Below are 20,291 nucleotides of genomic sequence, written 5' to 3'. Positions count from 1 at the left end.
TTTGGGTCGTTATCTTGCTGCATGATGAAGGCTCTGCCAATCAGTTTGGTTGCATCTTTCCTTAAATTGGCAGACAAAATGTTTCTGTAGACTTCCGAGTTCATTTTGCTGCTGCCATCATGTGTTACATCCTCAATGAAGATTAATGAGCCCGTCCTAGAAGAAGCCATGCAAGCCCAAGCCATGACATTACCTCCACCGTGTTTCACAGATGAGCTTGTGTGTTTGGGATCATGAGCAGTTCCTTTCTTTCTCCAAACTTTAGCCTTTCCATCACTTTGGTAAAAGTTAATCTTTGTCTCATCAGTCCATAAAACTTTGTCCCAGAATTTTTGAGGTTCATCTCTGTACTTTTTGGCAAATTCCAGCCTGGCCTTCCTATTCTTCTTGCTAATGAGTGGTTTGCATCTTCTGGTGTAGCCCTTGTACTTTTGTTCATGAAGTCTTCTGCGAACAGTAGATAGTGATACCTTCACTCCTGCCATCTGGAGGTTGTTGCTGATCTCACTAACAGTTGTTTTAGGGTCTTTCTTTACAGCTCTCACAATGTTTCTGTCATCAACTGCTGATGTTTTCCTTGGTCTACCTGTTCGACGTCTGTTACTTAGTACACCAGTAGTTTTTTTCTTCTTCAGGACATTCCAAATGGTTGTACTGGCTATGGCCAATGTTTCTGCAATGGCTCTGATTGATTTTTATGGAGTTAGATTTGTTTCATAATTCAAACAAACAAACGCAACACGATTCAAACAAACTTAACACGATCCAAACAAACGTAACACGATTCATACAAACATAACACGATTCAAACAAACAAACGTAACACGTTTCAAACAAACGTAACACGATTTACAAATGTATTTCGTGATGCTTAAATGTAACGCGATTCACAAATAAATGACCCTATTACATTCGTTTGCAACCTGACAAACACAAGTTACAAATCCCTGCATTCGTTGGTGTGAATCCCTCCATTCGTTCGTGTGAATCCCTGCATTCGTTCGTATGGATTTTTGGAACTTTCCTGACGCGCTTAGATTCACAAATGCATTTTTTCTAAAAGATATCCTCTGCAGCCTATCAGATGTCTCCAATTTTAGCCAATCACATATGGACTACAACGACCTTACCCGCCATAGTAACGGACTTGACATCACGAACAATGGCGTCTGGTGGTAGCCGCCCACCAAATGTAAGTGAAATATAGCTTGTTAATCTTATTAAACCGATTATCATACGTGATTGAATATTCTTGAGAATGGCAGGATCCATGTTTAGTCATTTTAAGTGTTTCCTAGGCTAACGTTTAGCAAGCTAGCTAGTCAATGTCTAACTTAACCTGGGCTTGCTAGCTAACATTGATGGATACAGTACAGTACTGTACGATTGATGCATTAGTTTGCGGTCAAGCCAGGTAACATCTTACATGGGACTTTAGTGAACAGATAATTAAAACGATGTTTTCCAAAGCAGGGACTGTCAAATCAAGTGGAGGCAGCAGCACGTGTTCTTGTGCAAGCCCTAGCTAGGAATATTTCCCCAATGGCAGAGAGCCGAGCAGCAGAGAGCACAGTTGGGGCTGTAACTATGGCCCCTACCATACCTAATGCCACCAATACTGACAGTAGGGTGAGACAGGCTATGAGAAGGTAATACATACACTGTATGTGGGTAAGGATTAATGCTATACATTATATGGGAGACAGTACCCAACACTGCATCAGTATTCAAGGTTAGCTAGATGTATTCGATTTGGATAGCACTTAGTTTATCGAACCCCCACATGGCTTTCAGAAATTCCTTACACACGAATTGAGCGCCATCATGTTTTCGAAAAACAGTGCCTGAAGAGTCATAATTGTTGTTAAAGGGGAAAGTGTTGTTGTAAATGCATTTGCCAACTGCAATTGCCAAGTCATAGCTAATGTATTTTACAATCTGACTGTGCCTGTCTGTTTATCTATCAGGGCATTATGATCCTCAAGCAATTAATTAACATATTGAAATAGTTCAGCAATTATTGCAAATCAATGCTGTTTTCTTCATTCATCTTTTTGTCACTCCCTCATCAGGCAGTTCCCAAGTATGTTTAATACCGATCAGCCAAGAGGAAAAAGACGGTTCTCAACCCCTTCCACCTGCACTGTAAAAAGTACAGCCTTTCATTTTTTTGTCCTTTCTGAACCAACCCTGTATACACCAAAGGGCTCTGAAGAGATAGAATTTGCCCATGCTGGCCTTGGTAAAAGGATGCTCAGTCTAGCAGACCACTTGAAGCACAGTGAGGTAAACAAATAATACAATAATGTTAAATAGTCAATCATTCTAATTGTTAAAAATGGGACTTACTGAATAGTGTTTGCCATTTGTATTCACTTATTATTATTTTAGATTGTGTCTCTTGTAGAGGATGAATACTCTAAACTGAAGACCCTAAAAGGAGGATGGATGTTTTCCAAGGGAACAGGTAGCATTTCTATCACTGTTGTTGCTAGATCACCTCGTACAACCATCCTGATCTCGCAAGCTCACATTCTGTTTCACTCAACAGGTCAGTCTGAAAGTATTAGACTGTCTCCAGAACCCATCATCTGTGTAATTGTTTGGATTTGTGTAGTGTGATCCAGTAGACTGCATAATAACTTTTCTCAACGCCCATTGTCAATGCCACTACCAAACAAAACGTGTGCAAGTCCAGCCTGGTCTGTGACGTGAAACAGAATGTGACCTCACGAGAACAGGTGGTACAAATGGTTGTACAAGGCTACTTAGTAGCTCCAATAATGAAAATCTTTTTGTTCATGTTTTTTTTTTTTTTTACCAGGTGGTAGTGGGCGTCGCAAGCTCACAATTATTCCAATAGACTCTGAAGGCTACTCCACACGTGTGTTAAAAGCAGCTTCAAAAAATGGAAAGAACACAATCTATATGGTTCCAATACAAGAGCACCTATCTACAGAGCCATTGCCTTATGACTCACCTGAGTTTTCAAAGATGCCACAGTCAACCTGCATCACCTGTGGTAGTGAAATGCCCTTGCAGCTCTTGCCGTTGCATGTGGGACAATGCAGTGGCACAATAACTGTACGTTTGTACGGCAACACTTCTGTTATTACTCAATTAAACATGCATATTTTTTGTTTGTTTGAAAATCTACAAATCTTTTGTTTTTTAAGGGCAATACACCTGGGGCTAGTCTTGATGAAGATTGCCATGTCATTGATCAGCCAGTTGAACCTACCACAGGGACCAGAGAAGGGATGGGAGTATCTTTTGAGGTAATGCCTTCCACATAAGCACTTTGGTTTCTTCTTATTACAATTTATTAAAATATTCCATTGAATGTTGTTTTTTCCAGGTTTGCCCAATTTGTCTTACACCATACCCATTTGATATCCTGTTATCTCATGCAAGCACGTGTGGTGATAGGTAAGATATTTATGACTAATAGATTCAGATAAAAAATTGCATGATTAAAAGTCACGTCGAACTTGACTTTAAATCCAAGCTTTAAATGCTCGTTTTTTATATCTTACAATGTTACTGCTCTAGACTGCATCGGTGCATGCACGTGCTGCGTCTTTGTAATAAAGTAGTATTCATAATGGATATAAATATGAAGGTGATTTTGAAGGACTTTGCTAGATGAAAATGATATGCAGGACGTAATACGTTAAGATGCGTTTCAGTCATGATTTGTCTTTTCATTCTTGCAAGTAACAAGTTTTTATGTCTGTCTTAAGAATGGGCATCACTCACAGCGAATCAGCCAGCCCTACAAGGAGAGAGGAATTGCCAGGACCCTCAGTTCAACGACTGTCCATACAACTCTCAGCAGGTGATTTATACCCTTATGATATAATCTGAGTATAATGCAATTTGGAAGTTTTTTTAAAACAACTGATTTTACACTGTATTTTATTGCCAGCACATATGAACAAACAAGATCCTTGGAAAGCATGTCAGCTGTTCCGAGAAGAACTACTGGACAGAAACTCCGAACATCGACGTCTCTCTCTCACTCTCGACATGTTTGATGAACCAGAAGAACAGGACAGTTCGCTGATTTCGTTCTATAAAATGAACAATGTTAACTGGGCTGCTCCATTCAAGTGCCATCTGAGAGGTATTACTAAAATGTGTGATATTTATTTTATTAATCATGTAAATTGCATTCTGTTTCTTAATAACTGTGTATTGTATCTCGTAGTTACTTGTTTTTCATCTGAAGTCATAATTTATTTTCAAGGAGATGCAGCTGTTGGCGAAGGGGTGAACCGACATGTTTTGTCATTGGTCATGCAAAAACTGAAAACTGGTTTCAGTATAAATCTAGGTTTGTGAAGAGACCACAAGAGAAAATGCTTTAATTTAACATTCTTTTAGAATGTAATACAAACATTTGGGGATAACACATATTTTTGCTCTTAAGGCTCTGCTGGTCTCACAACCCTTTTTGAAGGCGAAAAAGAACATCGGGTTCCCTCCGCAGCTGCTGTGCTTAGGGCAAGTAACCTGTTTGAGATGGCAGGCCGGATGATTGGCCACTCTGTCCTGCATGGGGGTCCTGGTTTCTCAGGACTCAGTTCTCCTGTGGTTAAACTTTTGACTGGTAGACACAGGGACACTGCAGCATCCGCTCTGACCCTGCAGGACTGTCCTGATCTAGATCACCGCGAAACAATTGCTCTTGTGAGTAGCAGCATTTCTAAATTCTTAAATGTCCCAATGTCATATGCTTATCACAATGCGACATGTTTTTCTCACATGAGCTTTTAAATCATGCATCATCAATTATTATATTCTTTTCTTTTTTTATGCATGTGTTTTAGCTCACAAAAGCAAAAATGACTGCAGCAGAAACCACCAGTGTGACTGATCTTTGCCTGTCCTGGGATCTCCCGGTTCCTTCACCTACCAATCATGACTGGCTGTTTCAAGAACTGCTCACACAAGCAGTAATCATTTTATTATTTAGATTACTAAAATGGAAATATGACCATCTAACCCATTCTGATTTGTATCGGAGGTTGACAGTGTAACACATGCCACATTTGTACCTGTGCCTTGTGTTCTGTCATTCATCACTGCAGGTACTTGATCGTGTTGCGCAACCCATTAAACAGATCCGGAAAGGCCTGAAAGACACAGGAATCTGGCCGCTTCTGTCAGATAGACCAGATGTTCACCCCATCATTTTCCCACGGGAGGCAGATGAGGAGCTTGATGCGCAAGTAAGCATTGCTTTGGTTAGTTTAGAAAGGATTTGTGTTTATATGACACAATGCAATTTGTCTGCAATTGAATTGTATGATTGTTCTGCAGCATAGCTCATGGTAATTTCAGTTACATTTAGTCATTTAGCAGATGCTCTTATCCAGGGGACTTACAGTAAGTACAGGGACATTTCCCCGAGGCAAGTAGGGTGAAGTGCCTTGCCCAAGGACACAACGTTATTTGGCACGGCCGGGAATTGAACTGGCAACCTTCTGATTACTATCCTGATTCCTTAACTGCTCAGCCACCTGACTGCCATTTAAAAGCACAAATAGTGCTACATTATAGTGTAGCATTTTCATGTCATTGTTAGAAAGGTAAACTTTGTTGTTGAAGTCATAAGCAAGTTAAGACAGATCCGGAGCATTAAAGGTAGAATATAATAGTCAAACATCAGTATTACAGGGCTGTTCTTAACGCTGTAGAATGCCCCATTCACTTGAATGGGGCTTCCCAACGTTCTGCGGTCTGATATCTTCTGATAACAGACCGTTGCTATGAATAACAGACCGCTGTCAAGGAAAGTGGCCTTTTTGCTTCTTATTCACGTCTTTCGTAGCACTCCGCAAGTAGTCCGGTAACTTTTCAACCCCAGCGTACTCCGTTGATAAGCGACGTCAGCTGATTTGAAGCCTAAAGAATGTTTAATTTCTATGAAGTTCAATGTCTTTGGCGAACTATTTCTCTGCTGATCAACACAACGAATGGGAACAAATACATTGTAAAAAGTAGCATTTTCTTTAGCAAGTAGCCGTGTAATAAGTCCTTCCGCTTCGCGTCGGGATGCTGTTCGCCCTGTCGGAGCTTATTTTCCCGATAATGACCGGCGTTCTATACATTATCCCTTATAATAAAGGTTGGTTGTTAGAAAGTCATGCTGATTAACTGCAACTGCCATGAATCATTTTACTAATAACATAAAACATGTTTTAACCCTGTAGACTGTGATCAAGAACATTTGCTGGCCAAAACCGACATCTGACAGCGACCAGGATGAGGAAGACTGTGTCCCATTTGAGACAGTTACTCTTATAACTGAGTTTTTACGAAAATTCATTGTGGAAGGTAATATTAATTTCCTATATTGGATTTTGAAGCAGTTGTTCCCTGCTAATAAAGGGATAAAGTAGCAGATATCGTGCAGCCAGAGATGACATTGTACAGATAATAATATTATACAGAATTTAGTGTAACATTTTAAATCAATGCAAAATATGTGACATTTTGGTTAATTTGCTATGCTCAAAATGTTCGTTTTGATTAAATGTATTGGAGATGTCACATACATTCAATATTCTCCTTCGTAGCATCACCAGAGGTGTTACGTGACCTTGTGAAGTTCTGGGTCGGGTGGGAACAGCTGACTACCAACCTCATCGTGGAGGTTGTGACCTCTACCTATCCAGTAGCACACACCTGTTTCTCCAAATTGAAGCTTCCCAGCCACTACCGGACCTACATCAAGTTCCACGATGACTTATCGATGTGTATCCGATGCACCAATAGTGGTTTTGGGCTAGTGTAGGTTTTCACATCTTTTATGGACATCTTTTATGGATGCCAAAATAAGGTCAGCATGAGTGAAATAAGTATGTTAAGAATGTTAGATGTTTACACAAAACTAATAATGCAGAAGTTATATCCTTATCGTTCACTGAGTAGCATAACTTCAGTCTTTCACATTGTGTTGTCAAATAATTGTCTTATGCTAATAAAGAAAGAGTTCCCGGTGACAAAACATCCTGTTTTCTGATCGTCAAGCAGGTGTTTAATAGTTATCTATGTACAGCCACCTATGCAGTTTCATTAAGATATGTTTATGATTATTATTTACATTTCAGTCATTTATCAGACCCTCTTATAATTATTATTTCATTTTATATTTATCTTGCCTCAAGTAAATTCTCAACAAACTGGACTGTGTTGACATAAATGTCAACTCCAAAACTTTCAGAGTATTGTAATGGTTCAATGGCGTCTTGAAGTTGCACCATTTCTTCATCTGAGAGTGGGCTGTCCAGCACAGGGACATTGACACCAGGGTGTGGCTCACTGATGTAGACGCTCTCCTCCCATTCGACTTCTGGTACAAGTATAGCCTGACAAAGATAGATATTAGATATAAGCACAACAAATGTTAAGTAAACCAACTGAAACCATTACCACTACCATGTATAAAACTGATCAATGAATGGTTATGGTTTAAAGTTCTGGCTTTTAGGGTGTCAGTTTTTAATTTATAAATGACTAACAAGACATTATGGTAATTAGATGTTTTAACAAATCACCATTTACCTCAGGAAGAGGATCTGCAACGGGATTCAAGGCCTGGCCCACCTGCCACAACTGATTTGGTGTCAGGTTTTGCTCTGTCCTAATGGGATGGTTATCCCAGGCCTCATGGAAGACATTCAGGCTGGCCTGGATACGTGGCAGGAAAACGTAGTGGCAGCAGAACATGTGCAGGATGTTGCTGATATCGAGCAAGTATTGATCCTCTAGAGTGTGCAGGGCGTTGTAATATACACCTGTAACACTCATGAACACATCACGCCAGAGGCGCTCAATTCTGTATTGGAAAAAAGCATTTACATTACAATTACTTAATATCCATGTGTCTTGCAATGGATCATTGAGGTCAGTTAACAGAAATCTTTTTTGTCAATATAATTCTTCATAAAATTAGGTTTAACTCACCGTTGGTTATGCACGCTTTTTCCAGCAATGAAGCTGTTGGTTTCAGTTCCACGAACTCTATACATCAGTTCAGCAACTCCCACGTTTTCTCCTCCATGATCTCCTCTCACTCTGAAAATATAACATGTAAATTGCCTCATACAGTTTTGAAAGTTATGTAGTGCAAATATTACAAACACAAGAATAGCTCCATATTGGCGATGATGTTAAAAAGATATGTTAGGTTTAAACTAATATCTGAACATCTAAATTCTATGATGACCTCTGCAATAATACTAAGGATGACAATTGAAATGTGAATACCTCAGAGGGAAACCATGCTCATTGACAGCTTCAGTGAAAAAGGCCACGTGTGTGTCAGAGCGGTTATTGTCTGCTACCTTTAGATACATAACCTCACATACATTCACAAATAGTACAGTAGGTTAGTACTTTGATTGGTCAGTTTTCTATCCAACATGAGGAACAGAGATTTCTGTACTACACTGCCCCGAGCAAAACAACATATGCCCAAATGGAAGTTGCATCCGTCTGAAAAGTGTTGATCATTCCATTTATTTTGATTAAGACATAGTATAAGATGGTATTCAACAGTAAGCATTCTTACCTTCCTTGAGTAGCCATCTATTCCCCCAAAGATGACAAAGTTGTACCTTTATTAAAATAAATTGTATTAGCTTTAACAGTATATGAACAACTGTTAAGTGTCTTTTAAACACAATACACAACATTTTCAACAGCATAGGTCTCATGATACAATATCTGCATCTTAGCAGAGAAAAATGGGTTCATGGTTTCTAGAACAATGTTAAATTCATACTGTTCTGGTTACTATGGTCTATCGATGATATGACATACAGTGATGTTATACAAAATACAAACTACACAATTTTTTACATGTTAATAAACTGACAAATTGATATACAGATATGAATCAGTTATACCTGATTAGCTTGTGATTGGTGTCAATGTGCACCAAATACTTTGGATAAGGAACATTGTATGTTCTTCTGACCACACATCCAAGACCAGTCAGCCTGGAGAACACACCAACACTATCTACGCGATGCATGGACGCATGCAACCTATCCCATTGTATTTTGTGTCCCTGTGCAAGGAGAGCACCTCGGACAACACGATAACCAGCATCTGGCATTGTGTTTTTAATTTCTGTGATCAAATAATCCAATTCATTGTCACTGCAACTACTGTATAAGGCCCTTAAAGATAGATTGAGTTCTTTCATCCGCCTGTGTACTGTTGTTCTAGACACACCCAGAAGCTTGGCAATGATATTTAAAGGCAGAGCCATTTCAACTAGATGTGTGAGTGCATCTTCTGAAATTGTAAATCTTGGACGGCCACGTCCAGAACTTCTTTCAAATTCCAGAATCACAAATGTCTGCCGACTTTCCATTTGTTGCTGGATAGCAATAATAAGATCTGAGAGTGCTGAGAGTATGTCCTCGTGTACAACTACTACTTCAGCTAGAGCGCTCAACAAAACATGTTCCTGATGGCAAGCAAACTGTAGACCATCTAGGTCCAGAGGTTGCCTTTCCAAGATCCGCACAACTCGATCATGTAATCTTCTCAAAATAAAATACTTCAGCGAATCCTAGGGAAAGATAGACAGACAGACAAACAAATAAACATGAGTGCACAGACACACATAAGGTGCTTCAGAATTCGACAGAATATTATCCTAAATTCAACTGAATGGGCCATCCCAACATTCAGATGTCTGCTATACTGTACAAATTTCTAGCTACCAATGCTTAACTACCAAGCTACTGCCACACAATTTTATTATTTTGACCTGCCACACTCCACCTAGCTTGACCGCAAACTAATGCATCAATCGTACAGTACTGTACTGTATCCATCAATGTTAGCTAGCAAGCCCAGGTTAAGTTAGACATTGACTAGCTAGCTTGCTAAACGTTAGCCTAGGAAACACTTAAAATGACTAAACATGGATCCTGCCATTCTCAAGAATATTCAATCACGTATGATAATCGGTTTAATAAGATTAACAAGCTATATTTCACTTACATTTGGTGGGCGGCTACCACCAGACGCCATTGTTCGTGATGTCAAGTCCGTTACTATGGCGGGTAAGGTCGTTGTAGTCCATATGTGATTGGCTAAAATTGGAGACATCTGATAGGCTGCAGAGGATATCTTTTAGAAAAAATGCATTTGTGAATCTAAGCGCGTCAGGAAAGTTCCAAAAATCCATACGAACGAATGCAGGGATTCACACGAACGAATGCAGGGATTCACACCAACGAATGCAGGGATTTGTAACTTGTGTTTGTCAGGTTGCAAACGAATGTAATAGGGTCATTTATTTGTGAATCGCGTTACATTTAAGCATCACGAAATACATTTGTAAATCGTGTTACGTTTGTTTGAAACGTGTTACGTTTGTTTGTTTGAATCGTGTTATGTTTGTATGAATCGTGTTACGTTTGTTTGGATCGTGTTAAGTTTGTTTGAATCGTGTTGCGTTTGTTTGTTTGAATTATGAAACAAATCTAACTCCATAGATTTTCCATCTTCTCTAAGACTCACAATTGCTTGTTTTTCACCCAAAGACAGCGCTCCGGTTTTCATGTTGTTTTCACCTCTGAATACAGTCTGCATAGACAAAACCTATCTTACCCAATCTGAACCTGAGTGTAGACATTCAGTGGTATTTATTGATTGAATAATGTATGTAATAGGACACACCTGGGCAACAAAACACACCTGTCAGTCATATGTTCCAATACTTTTGCTCACGTGACAAATGGGTGGGTTCGAACAAAAAGGTGATATTTTCTAATTTGTGCATCAGATCCTGATGTAAATACCTGGAAATAAAAGCTGAAACGTTGATCTCTGGTTTCACATTCATCGTTTGATGTCAAGCCCAAATGTTTTCAGTCTACAGCAAAAATAAAGGAATTGGCCTCACTGTTCCAATACTTTTGGAGGGCACTGTATATGTGAGATAACAATGGTTGTGCCCTTGCCGAAGGCAAAGCACACCCAATTAAACAGCAAGAACCTCAAAAGTACAAGAGTGTACCTGTGGAAAAAGCAAGCAACTATAATATATTTCACAGCAAGTACAATAATTTTAAGACAGTTACAACAAACCAACAAGAGCAATAAGTCTCTCAATAAGAGTCATGGTGATCCTGGGAGAAAACTAACATCCAGCCAATCATTCTTAAGTGCCGTTGTACTTCCGGAACTTCTTGCAAATTATTACAGAAAATTAGCTTATTTTTCCTACATTATCAATTGCTTATGTCATGTTGATTAAAATGTGTTATACTGGTTCTCTTTTGAAGTTAGTAATGTCTTAACATACCAGCATTGCATATACAGTTCTGCTGAAGGGGTATTTCCTATGTTTACATTTCTGTTAATTGTTTTTTTCCCTTTGTGCTATGCAGTGCAGTAAAACAGTTTTGTCCTTTTTTTCTGTATAACATTGACATGGTCCTTTCAACAACCGTACAAACAGTAGAAGTGTGACTGTGAATCCTGTCCAAACTCTTGCAAGCAATCTCCCACTTACACGTATGTAATGTGTAGCTTTGTTCTGTTGAAATTGATATGCCATACACAAAAAGTGCAGCCTTTAGCATTTTCAATCATTGTCATCAAAACCTTAGCTAAAGTTTACAACAGAAACTGCTTACAGAGTACACTGTTGTATTGACAACATGGTTAAGCATGTTAACCATCTTGTTTGTTAAGAATGAGACAAGGACTTGTCATTCTGATAGCACTTTGTACTAATTATTTTGATAAATGCTACTGTTTTGCTAATGTTAAGGATGATTTAAAAAATATACCGAAGCGAATGAGATATACTGTAAAGTGTTTGGTTGGTTGACGAGTAAAAGTTGAATTCAAGATCTTATTTCACAGGTAAAAAACACTTTTTTAAACAGCATTTGCAAAAATATATAAATGTTTTACAGGGTTGTCTAAAGGTTGTCTTTGGAGATATTAACCCTATCACATCCAATTGGAAGACACTTTGCAAGTAATGCTTCCAATCATCAATAAAACAGTGGTGACAAAAATATTTTGTGTGATTTCTTAAAAATGACCTTATATCCACCTTTGCATTTGTGGCTTTTCTCAGATCTAGAGTAGGATATACAGCATTTGAGCATGAACAGAGGACCCAAACTTGACATGTATTGAAAGGGTGTCAACTGTGGCCAGGTCATTGAGGGTGAAATTATATTTCCTCACTGACACGCCAGTGTTTCAGCCCCAGGTATCCCCAAGGTCAGGGCCCTGATCAAGCACAAAATGGTACTAAAGTTGAAGTTTTAACATTGGCTGTAACTGAGTTTATTGTTGCAGGTAGATACAATACAAAATACTTTGAGAATGTTGACGTGACCCAGTCCACCACAAACTAGTATGCATTCAAGCATACATACATACATTCAAGTGCCGGACTGAAAACAACATTTTCACAACTTTGAAACAACACATTGCACAGTCCATCCCAACAAAGTCACTTTGAGAACTCGCAAGGACTGCCTGCTAGAACAGATACATACAGTGTATCCGGAAAGTATTCACTTCACTTTTTCCACATTTTGTTATGTTACAGCCTTATTCCAAAATTGATTCATTTCATGTTTTTCCTCAATTCTACACACAATACACCATAATAACAAAGTGAAAAAAGTTTGTTTAAATATTTTTAATAGATTAGCAAAAATATATAAATTTACATAAGTATTCACAGCCTTTGCTTAATACTGTGTTGAGGCACCTTTGGCAACAGTTACAGCCTCAAGTCTTTCTGAGTATGATACTACAAACTTGGCACACCAATCTTTGGGCAGTTTCTCCCATTTTTTTGCAGGGCCATTCAAGCTCCATCAGGTTGGATGGGTAGTGTCGGTTCACACCCATTTTCAGATTTCTCCAGAGATGTTCAATCAGGTTCTTGTCTGGGCTCTGGCTGGGCCAATCAAGGGCAGTCACAGTTTTGTCCCGAAGCCACTCCTTTGTTAACTTGCTTAGGGTTGTCGTCCTGTTGGAAGATGGACCTCGGCCGAACCATTGCAGCATTCATCTTTCCCCTGGATCATGACTAGTCTCCCAGTTCCTGATGCTGAAAAACATCCCCACAGCATGATGCTGCCACCAACATGCCTCCCTGTAGGGATGGTATTGGTCAGTTGATGAGCGGTGCATGGTTTCCACCAGACATGACGCTTGGCATTCAGGCCCAAGAGTTCAATCTTTGTTTCATAGAGAACTTTGTTTCTCATGGTGAAAGAGCCCTTCTGGAGCCTTTTCACACACTCCAGATGGGCTGTCATGTGCCTTCTTCTGGAAGAGTGGCTTCCGTCCGGCCACTCTACAATTAACAGGCCTGATTGGTGGTGCTGCAGAGATGGTTGTCCAAGATTCTCCTCTCTTCACAGAACATCGCTGGAGCTCTGTCAGTCTTGGTCACCTCCCTGACTAAGACCCTTCTTCCCTGATTACTCAGTTTGGCCGGCCAACTCGAATTGAATAGGAGCCTCGATTCAATCCTGCAGTGCCGCTGCTAGCCATTTTGGTGCCCTAAGCATAATTTGACGTTTGTTTTTGCCAGTTTAACTTTTTATTACCAAACATATAACTTTAATACCAATAACACAACAGCAGCATCCCAATGCAACACCTATTCAGAGGTGGTGGTTCTCTGCTGTCTATCGGTCCCTAAACTGCTGGTTGACGGTGGTTGATCAGGGTTTGGCAGGAATTAACTGGGAGTAAAATTAGGCCCTGGACTTCTGGATCCAGACCGGCCCACCAGAACCGGCCACCATATATCAGATGGCTGAGCGGTTAGAGAATCGGGCTATTAATCAGAAGGTTGCCGGTTTGATTCCTGGACATGCCAAATTACGTTGTGTCCTTGGGCAAGGCACTTCACCCTACTTGCCTCAGGGGGAATGTCCCTGTACTTACTGTAAGTCGCTCTGGATAAGAGCGTCTGCTAAATGACTAAATGTGAATTTAAATGTATGCATTTAGCAGACGCTTTTATCCAAAGCGACTTCCGAGAGAGAGCTTTACAAAAGAGCATAGGTCACTGATCATAACAACGAGGTAGTCCCAAACATTGCAAGCAGCCAAAACATTAAGCCAGGGCTCTCAAGTGTCACGCATTGAGAGTGACAGTCACTCTTTTCGGTCTTTAGTCACGCCCTCCCGCCACACATTGTATTTCTCACGCCGATTTCTTTTTAAAATAATATAGTTAATATGCCGCAGCACCCAACCAAAATTCCTCTGGTCGCCCCACTCTCACTATGGAACCGGCATCAAAAAAAAGAAAGGGTCTATACAATAGCCAATCGGAAAATAGCACCATTGTATCTGGGTAAGATTTAATGCAACAACCAATGGAAAAAAAGCATATCCTGTAATTTTTCGAAAGTTTTGTTCACCTACAAAGCAAACCGCTGGAGCTCAAGCATCACTTTGAGCACAGTCATGATCTCCTGTTTTAATGTTACAACAAATTCACAACTTGTTTGACACAAACAATGACAACTTGACAAAAAAAATCCCTGATAATTAGCATCAGCTTTTCACGAGTCTCTTAACCAACAGTTTTACAGCCTGTTCACTGACAACACCTGCTCAGAACAAGTAGTTCATAGATGTAGCCGGTGTTTATCGGTGAAACTCACTCGTCAGGTAAGTAAAACGCCACCCGCATCAATGGTTATCTAGCTTATCGTTGGCGTAGTTGGTAGTGGCGCCGCTTGGGAAGTCAAAGGTGGCAGGATCGATCCCAGTGCGGAATGTAAATAGGCCCAATTCCTTTGACTTTTAAAATAATGTCATATTTTATTATTATATCCTGGCCATGGATGCATTAATCATTGCTGCCTTTCAAAGATGTCAGGTAAAAAGCAATTCATTAATTAATTTTGACCCCTTGAATGTCCTTGAGAATGTCACTCTTGCCTGTCTTCAAAACTTGAGAGCCCTGTGAAGCATACATAGTGAAAAAACTAAACAAGTGTCAAAGGGAAGACCCATAAGAGCATGCAGTTATACAAGTTACAAATTAAAACATCATGAACCACAAAAAGTGCTGTACCTGTAGAAGAACAATCAACAGTAAAATATTTCACTGCGAGTACAAGACTTAACTTCATTATAACTAACCTACAAGAGCAACAAGTCACTCAATAAGAGTCATTGTGATCCTGGAGAAAACTAACATCAGGTCCAGCCAAGCATTCCTAAGGGCCGTTGTACTCCCGGAACAAGTGTGTCTTGAGCGTTTTCTTGAAGGTGGGGAGACAGTCAGTGTCCCTGATGGAGGTGGGGAGCTGGTTCCACCATTGGGGGGCCAGGCAGGAGAAGAGCTTGTGTTGTAAATGTAAATATATGCGCACCACAGCTGCCCTGCCAATGCATGCACTTTCTGTGATTGATGTGATGCTAGTTATGGGTTTCCACACTTAATGAAAGCTGAATAGGGCCTTTATTTGAGCGCAAAATAGTTTTTTAATGTAAAATAAACATAGCCGAATGTGCTATGTAGACTGCCCATATATTATGAGCAGCGGGGGAAAACTCAGGAAAACACATCCTTACTTTTGGCAAGTCCAGGGCCAAATGTTGATTTCTGGATGTCATTGGTGTGACTTTGTTGTGTACACACAAGAGGACATGTTTATACAAAGGATTACCCCTGATAATGAAACAACAAACGTCATTAAGGAGAAGTTTGACTTTTTCTTTTTTAATGTCTTTCTCAGTATTTACTTGTCTGATTAGTTTTGAAATGTATGTATGTATGTATGTAATTAAGGAAATTAAATGAACTCCTTGGTACATATCAGCACACTATACAAAGATATTTACAATAAAAGCAAATATAAGCACTTACATAGCCTATGCTTTTACAAGAGGCCAGTTCTCATAATTTGTGAGGAGACAGGCCACGGTGTAAATTTGATTAATGCTTCCAAAAAGCAGAAGGGGGATTACCGAGTCAAAGAATTTGTGCTCCTTTACCCACCGAATTAAACGCTCACCATGGACCCTGAGACGTGCAATGGCCTGGGTCTCCCTAACATCACAAGCTGGCATCAGGAGCCGAGTGCACCAGCTGGGCGTACGCCTGGGTGTACGCTACGTCCGACGTAGAACTGAAAGTTACAATTAACTTAAAGTTACGACTAGTGCACCAGTTAGACTTAAGCCCTTTGTGTGCTGCACCTGCGTGTACATTTTAAGCCTAGTGGGGAGCAGGCGTAAGTTGAAAAAACCCATGGCTTGTTTTGAAGGGAGATAGGCTAGCTATAGAGCGCACTTCGGATAGGCTCAGAGAATGTCTAATAATCCCGTAGACTGGCTCTAATAGGCTTTTAAATGTGTTGCTTGGCAACGATCGTCGCTTTCGCATTTTCACAAGGACGCGCATCTTAAGACCAGACGTAGCTACGACCGTGGTCTGTCAAGCTTGATGCACTTGGTATAAATTCAAATCACAAAGTCGGATGTAGCTAAGACCGACGTAAGAGTTAAGACCAACTTTTTTACGCCCAGCTGGTGCACTCGGCTCCTGAGACCTGCCGGACAGGAATGCTGGCCTGTAAACTTTGCATGGTGCAATGTCGTCAATGAGAAAACCTCTGGTTGCCCCATGTGGGGCAATCCCAATGAGTCCTTTCAGAGTGCAGTGGGACTTGTGACTGGAAAATACCTCACTCTGGAGGAGCGTGGAAGATGGGCACTGACACCTCAACTCTGTGCAGTCAAGGATGACAGAAGTGTCAGGGTAGTCTTTGAAATCTGCTGGCAAATATTCCTGTATCTGCTCCTGAGGTATCCAAATCCTCACTGAGCCAAGCACCGCATATAAGAAGTTGCTCCATGATGTGATGATCCGACTGACTGTGGACTGATGGACTCTGGTAATTGAGAAATAGGAACAGCTCATCGATGGGCTGAAGAGTGGATGGTAGCGTTTGCCTCAGTGAGTGTGCCTCTCTGAGCTTGCCTTACACTCGTCATTGATGGCAGGGAAGGTTCGATCAAGACCCGGAAAAGCATGAGTAGGCCATGTGATACAAACCTAGGGAAACAGAATAGAGATGTGTGCATCTTGTAGATATTCCCATTTTAATGTTCTACACCTTTATTAGGTTGTAAACAAATGTGATGCATTCCCAACTATATTATGTCATGAATTTCACTAACATTGCAGGTACTGATAGACATTATCCTGATATTAGGCCGTAAGGTGAAGCCGTTTTTCGTTTCGTCCCGTTCCCATATAAGGGACACTACATTCCTTTGATTCTGATAAAAACACCTATTGGTTTTGAGCAAGAGAAAAAAAGTTCTCCATGTGGAATCCTGCAGTTATTTTTTTTATTAGTGTTTAAAGTCAGCACTAGTTCTTTCATCGCGTAATTATATTTTGATCATGAGTGATGAGGAAATCAACACGTGCTTGCCGCTAGACCAATAAAGTGGCCGCTTTTTGTATCAACATTTAACCTGTTTTGCGTGCGGGCCCGCCCGCGGGCCCGAAACACTGCCCCCTCCTCCCCCAGTTATTACGCATTAAAAATCATAAATAATTTTTTTCGACTAGTACACAAGTTATACATCGTTGGAAAGCTACGATTCTTGTGCTTCCATTGAAATAAACCAATTCAAGCTCAACTTGCAACAGAAAGTAGCGTCAACGTCTTTGTCCGGTGACCGTTCATTCAACAATGCCAGAGAAAAAAGTTGTACTTACCTTCGATTACTTAGGAATGTCCAGGTATGCACACAACTCATCAAAACCTCATCTGCTTACATTCCCAAGGGTCCAAAGTATCAAACCATGTCGAGTAGTTGTCCAACCAAAGAATTATATCCACACATAGCCACGATCTTGTTGCTTCATTGTTACTTCGTAAAAAAAAAAAATTCTGTCTCTCAACGCACTTTAGCTCATAGCATGAGATCTGGGTCAAGTAGAAACACGGGGATAGTCTTAAAATGGCCGCTACACTGTGACCTTTAGATAGACACCTTGGTTTAGCCAATAGGAGCTTCCATAACCCGGTGACAGTCCTCTAAAGCCAACCAGGTCTGTGCGTCCAGCCCGCCCCCCGCCCACCCCCCCCGCCCCCTCTACACAATTTTTTCTAACTGGCTTGGACTGATTCTGAAAAGAGCTAGTTATCCTTGTAGCTTAGCGCTAGCTGTAAATGGCGATACCCCATATGCCAGGTTTTGTGGAGCCTTCAAAATAAAAGTCGATTGCGCAATATGTCAGTGTTCTTTGTGTGCCAATCCTGGAAATCAGATAAATCACTCCAATGTGTTCATGCTTCAGTTTTCGTGTTTCAGTAATATTTAGCTGTTATATATGATAGTTCTAAGGACCACCTTTCATTAGAGATAACAATTATACCTTTTTATCCTAAGAATTTGACCTTGGTTAGAAGGGTCATTCTGGAGTCTCCAAAAGGCCCTTTTAGAAAACGCCTGGATGTACTCTTATAAAAACATATGTCAAATATGAATATATTGTGGTATTATGTTTGACTTTTGATCTGAATTGGGTAAGGCTTCAACCTGTGGTCCAATTCTGTCTTCCAGCTAATACCTACCACCTCTAGGCCTCTTCAGGCCTCTGTTTTCAAAACAAAATCCAGGCGGAAATAGAAACTTTCACTTTCCTTGTGTTCAAGCTTCTATTACTCAACACCAGTAGGACTGACAGGGGTCCTGACAACAAGGAACATAACTTCAGAGTGTCAGCTTTCAAAAGAGTTCATTTACATGCATGTACTCCAAATGGTTCAAGAACAGCTTTCAATTTACTTTGGGCATGCTGTTTAGGCGTTTTTAGGCACATTTAACAGTCTCCAGAACAGGTTAAAGAGTCTGAGGTTTTCTCCATCAATCTCGTAAATATCAAGTAGCGATAACAAGGAAATTAAGGCCAGACCTTCAAAACTACGTGGTAAGGATTTTAAACAATGCTACATACATCTCACGTCCATAAAGGACGAGAAAACTAAGTATTTTACCTGCACATGGTGGGATACATTTACATTTTGTCATTTAGCAGACGCTCTTATCCAGAGTGACTTACAGTAAGTACAGGGCCGGGAATTGAACTGGGTACCTTCAGATTACTTGCCCGATTCCCTAACCGCTCAGCCATCTGAATCTGGGATACATTCAGAAACCGGGCCAAACGGTGGCTTGGCTTGCAGGGTGAGAATCGGAAAATAGCGGAAACTTACAAACATTGTCTAGAAGTTGACAATGTTCCCGAAGACACTGGGTTTCACTCCACTTGCTACAGGCTTTTCATTGACATTTATGGCAAAGGCAAAAGAAAGGCATTTTCTGTTGCTTGAGAGAAAGATGAATACCTGACTGCATTTACAAATATGGGTAGCAGTTTTGGACCAACCTGGACCAGTCTAACTTTGTTATGTTAAAGTATTTTACTGTCAGATGCACAGAACAACACAAGGTCAGACTGGGCACTGAGATTCTTGAGACAAGACAATGTAAGAACCTGGCATAACATTACATATGTTATACACAGAACATAAATTACATCTATGCTAAGCTTAAATAAGTAAACCTCCTAAATATACAGATACATATAAAAATACAATATACTAAACCCTAAATACACTTAATAACCTATTGCTAACCCTATAAACCTATTCTAAACTAAGTGAAGTACAGTGAAGTACAATAGTGCAATATTACTGATAGTGCAACCAGTAGCTGAAACTGACAGTGTGTAAGTAGCTAGTAAGAAGTGAATCAATGACCATGTCAATGTCCATTCAGGAGCCTGATGGCAAAGTACAGTGAAATACATTAGTGCAATGTTACTAATAGTGCAACCAGTAGCTGAAGTGACAGTGTGTAAAGTGACTAGTATGAAGTGAATCAATGTCCACATCAATGTCCAATCAGAAGCCGGATGGCCCTTGGATAGAAACTGTTGTCCAGTCTGCGTATGCGCGACCGAATGCTGCGGTATCGCCTGCCAGAAGGCAAAGGGGTAAAGCGACTGAAGGATGGGTGGTAACAGTCTCTTAGAATCCTGCCAGCTTTCCTGAGGCATCGTGTGTGGAAGGTGTCCTGTAGGGCTGAGAGCAGAACAGACCATACTACATAGGGCCTTGCGGTCCCTGCCTGTGCAGCTCCCATACCACACTGTGATGCAACCGGTCAGAATGCTCTCTATAGTGTATCTGTGAAAGTTAGTGAGGATGACTGAGTCCATGCCGAAC

The 20,291-nt window shown here is 40.4% G+C and overlaps 2 protein-coding genes across 6 annotated transcripts; one reads left to right on the top strand and one right to left on the bottom strand.

Annotated features, from left to right (window-relative positions):
* The first annotated feature begins 1,034 nt into the window (after positions 1-1,034).
* Positions 1,035-7,010, top strand: LOC124484669. 2 transcript variants are annotated; one of them, XM_047045691.1, is made up of 13 exons: positions 1,035-2,286; positions 2,408-2,467; positions 2,825-3,084; positions 3,177-3,278; positions 3,359-3,429; positions 3,744-3,838; positions 3,929-4,126; positions 4,250-4,336; positions 4,433-4,692; positions 4,833-4,958; positions 5,094-5,234; positions 6,219-6,342; positions 6,585-7,010. In XM_047045691.1, exons 2-13 carry the CDS (start codon positions 2,449-2,451, stop codon positions 6,800-6,802), a joined length of 1,701 nt encoding a protein of 566 aa, XP_046901647.1. In that variant the 5' UTR covers positions 1,035-2,286; positions 2,408-2,448; the 3' UTR covers positions 6,803-7,010. The 2 variants fall into 2 exon arrangements, with proteins under 2 accessions (XP_046901647.1, XP_046901646.1); XM_047045690.1 differs by having other exon boundaries at positions 2,392-2,467.
* Positions 7,011-7,152: 142 nt separating this feature from the next.
* LOC124484670 lies at positions 7,153-10,187 on the bottom strand. 4 transcript variants are annotated; one of them, XM_047045692.1, is made up of 6 exons: positions 8,919-10,187; positions 8,582-8,627; positions 8,278-8,369; positions 7,975-8,085; positions 7,573-7,846; positions 7,153-7,376 (listed from the first exon to the last, which is right to left on the bottom strand). In XM_047045692.1, the coding sequence occupies exons 1-6, from the start codon at positions 9,389-9,391 to the stop codon at positions 7,161-7,163; spliced, it is 1,212 nt and encodes a 403-aa protein (XP_046901648.1). In that variant the 5' UTR covers positions 9,392-10,187; the 3' UTR covers positions 7,153-7,160. The 4 variants fall into 4 exon arrangements, with proteins under 4 accessions (XP_046901648.1, XP_046901649.1, XP_046901651.1 ...); XM_047045693.1 differs by having other exon boundaries at positions 8,582-10,187; XM_047045695.1 differs by lacking the exon at positions 8,278-8,369.
* Between the last annotated feature and the right edge of the window lie 10,104 nt (positions 10,188-20,291).

Source organism: Hypomesus transpacificus, chromosome 22 (genome assembly GCF_021917145.1).
Source record: "Hypomesus transpacificus isolate Combined female chromosome 22, fHypTra1, whole genome shotgun sequence".
NCBI classification, from domain to species: domain Eukaryota; kingdom Metazoa; phylum Chordata; class Actinopteri; order Osmeriformes; family Osmeridae; genus Hypomesus; species Hypomesus transpacificus.
Note: the sequence above shows the minus strand (reverse complement) of the source record. Positions and strands in the feature narration are given on the sequence as shown.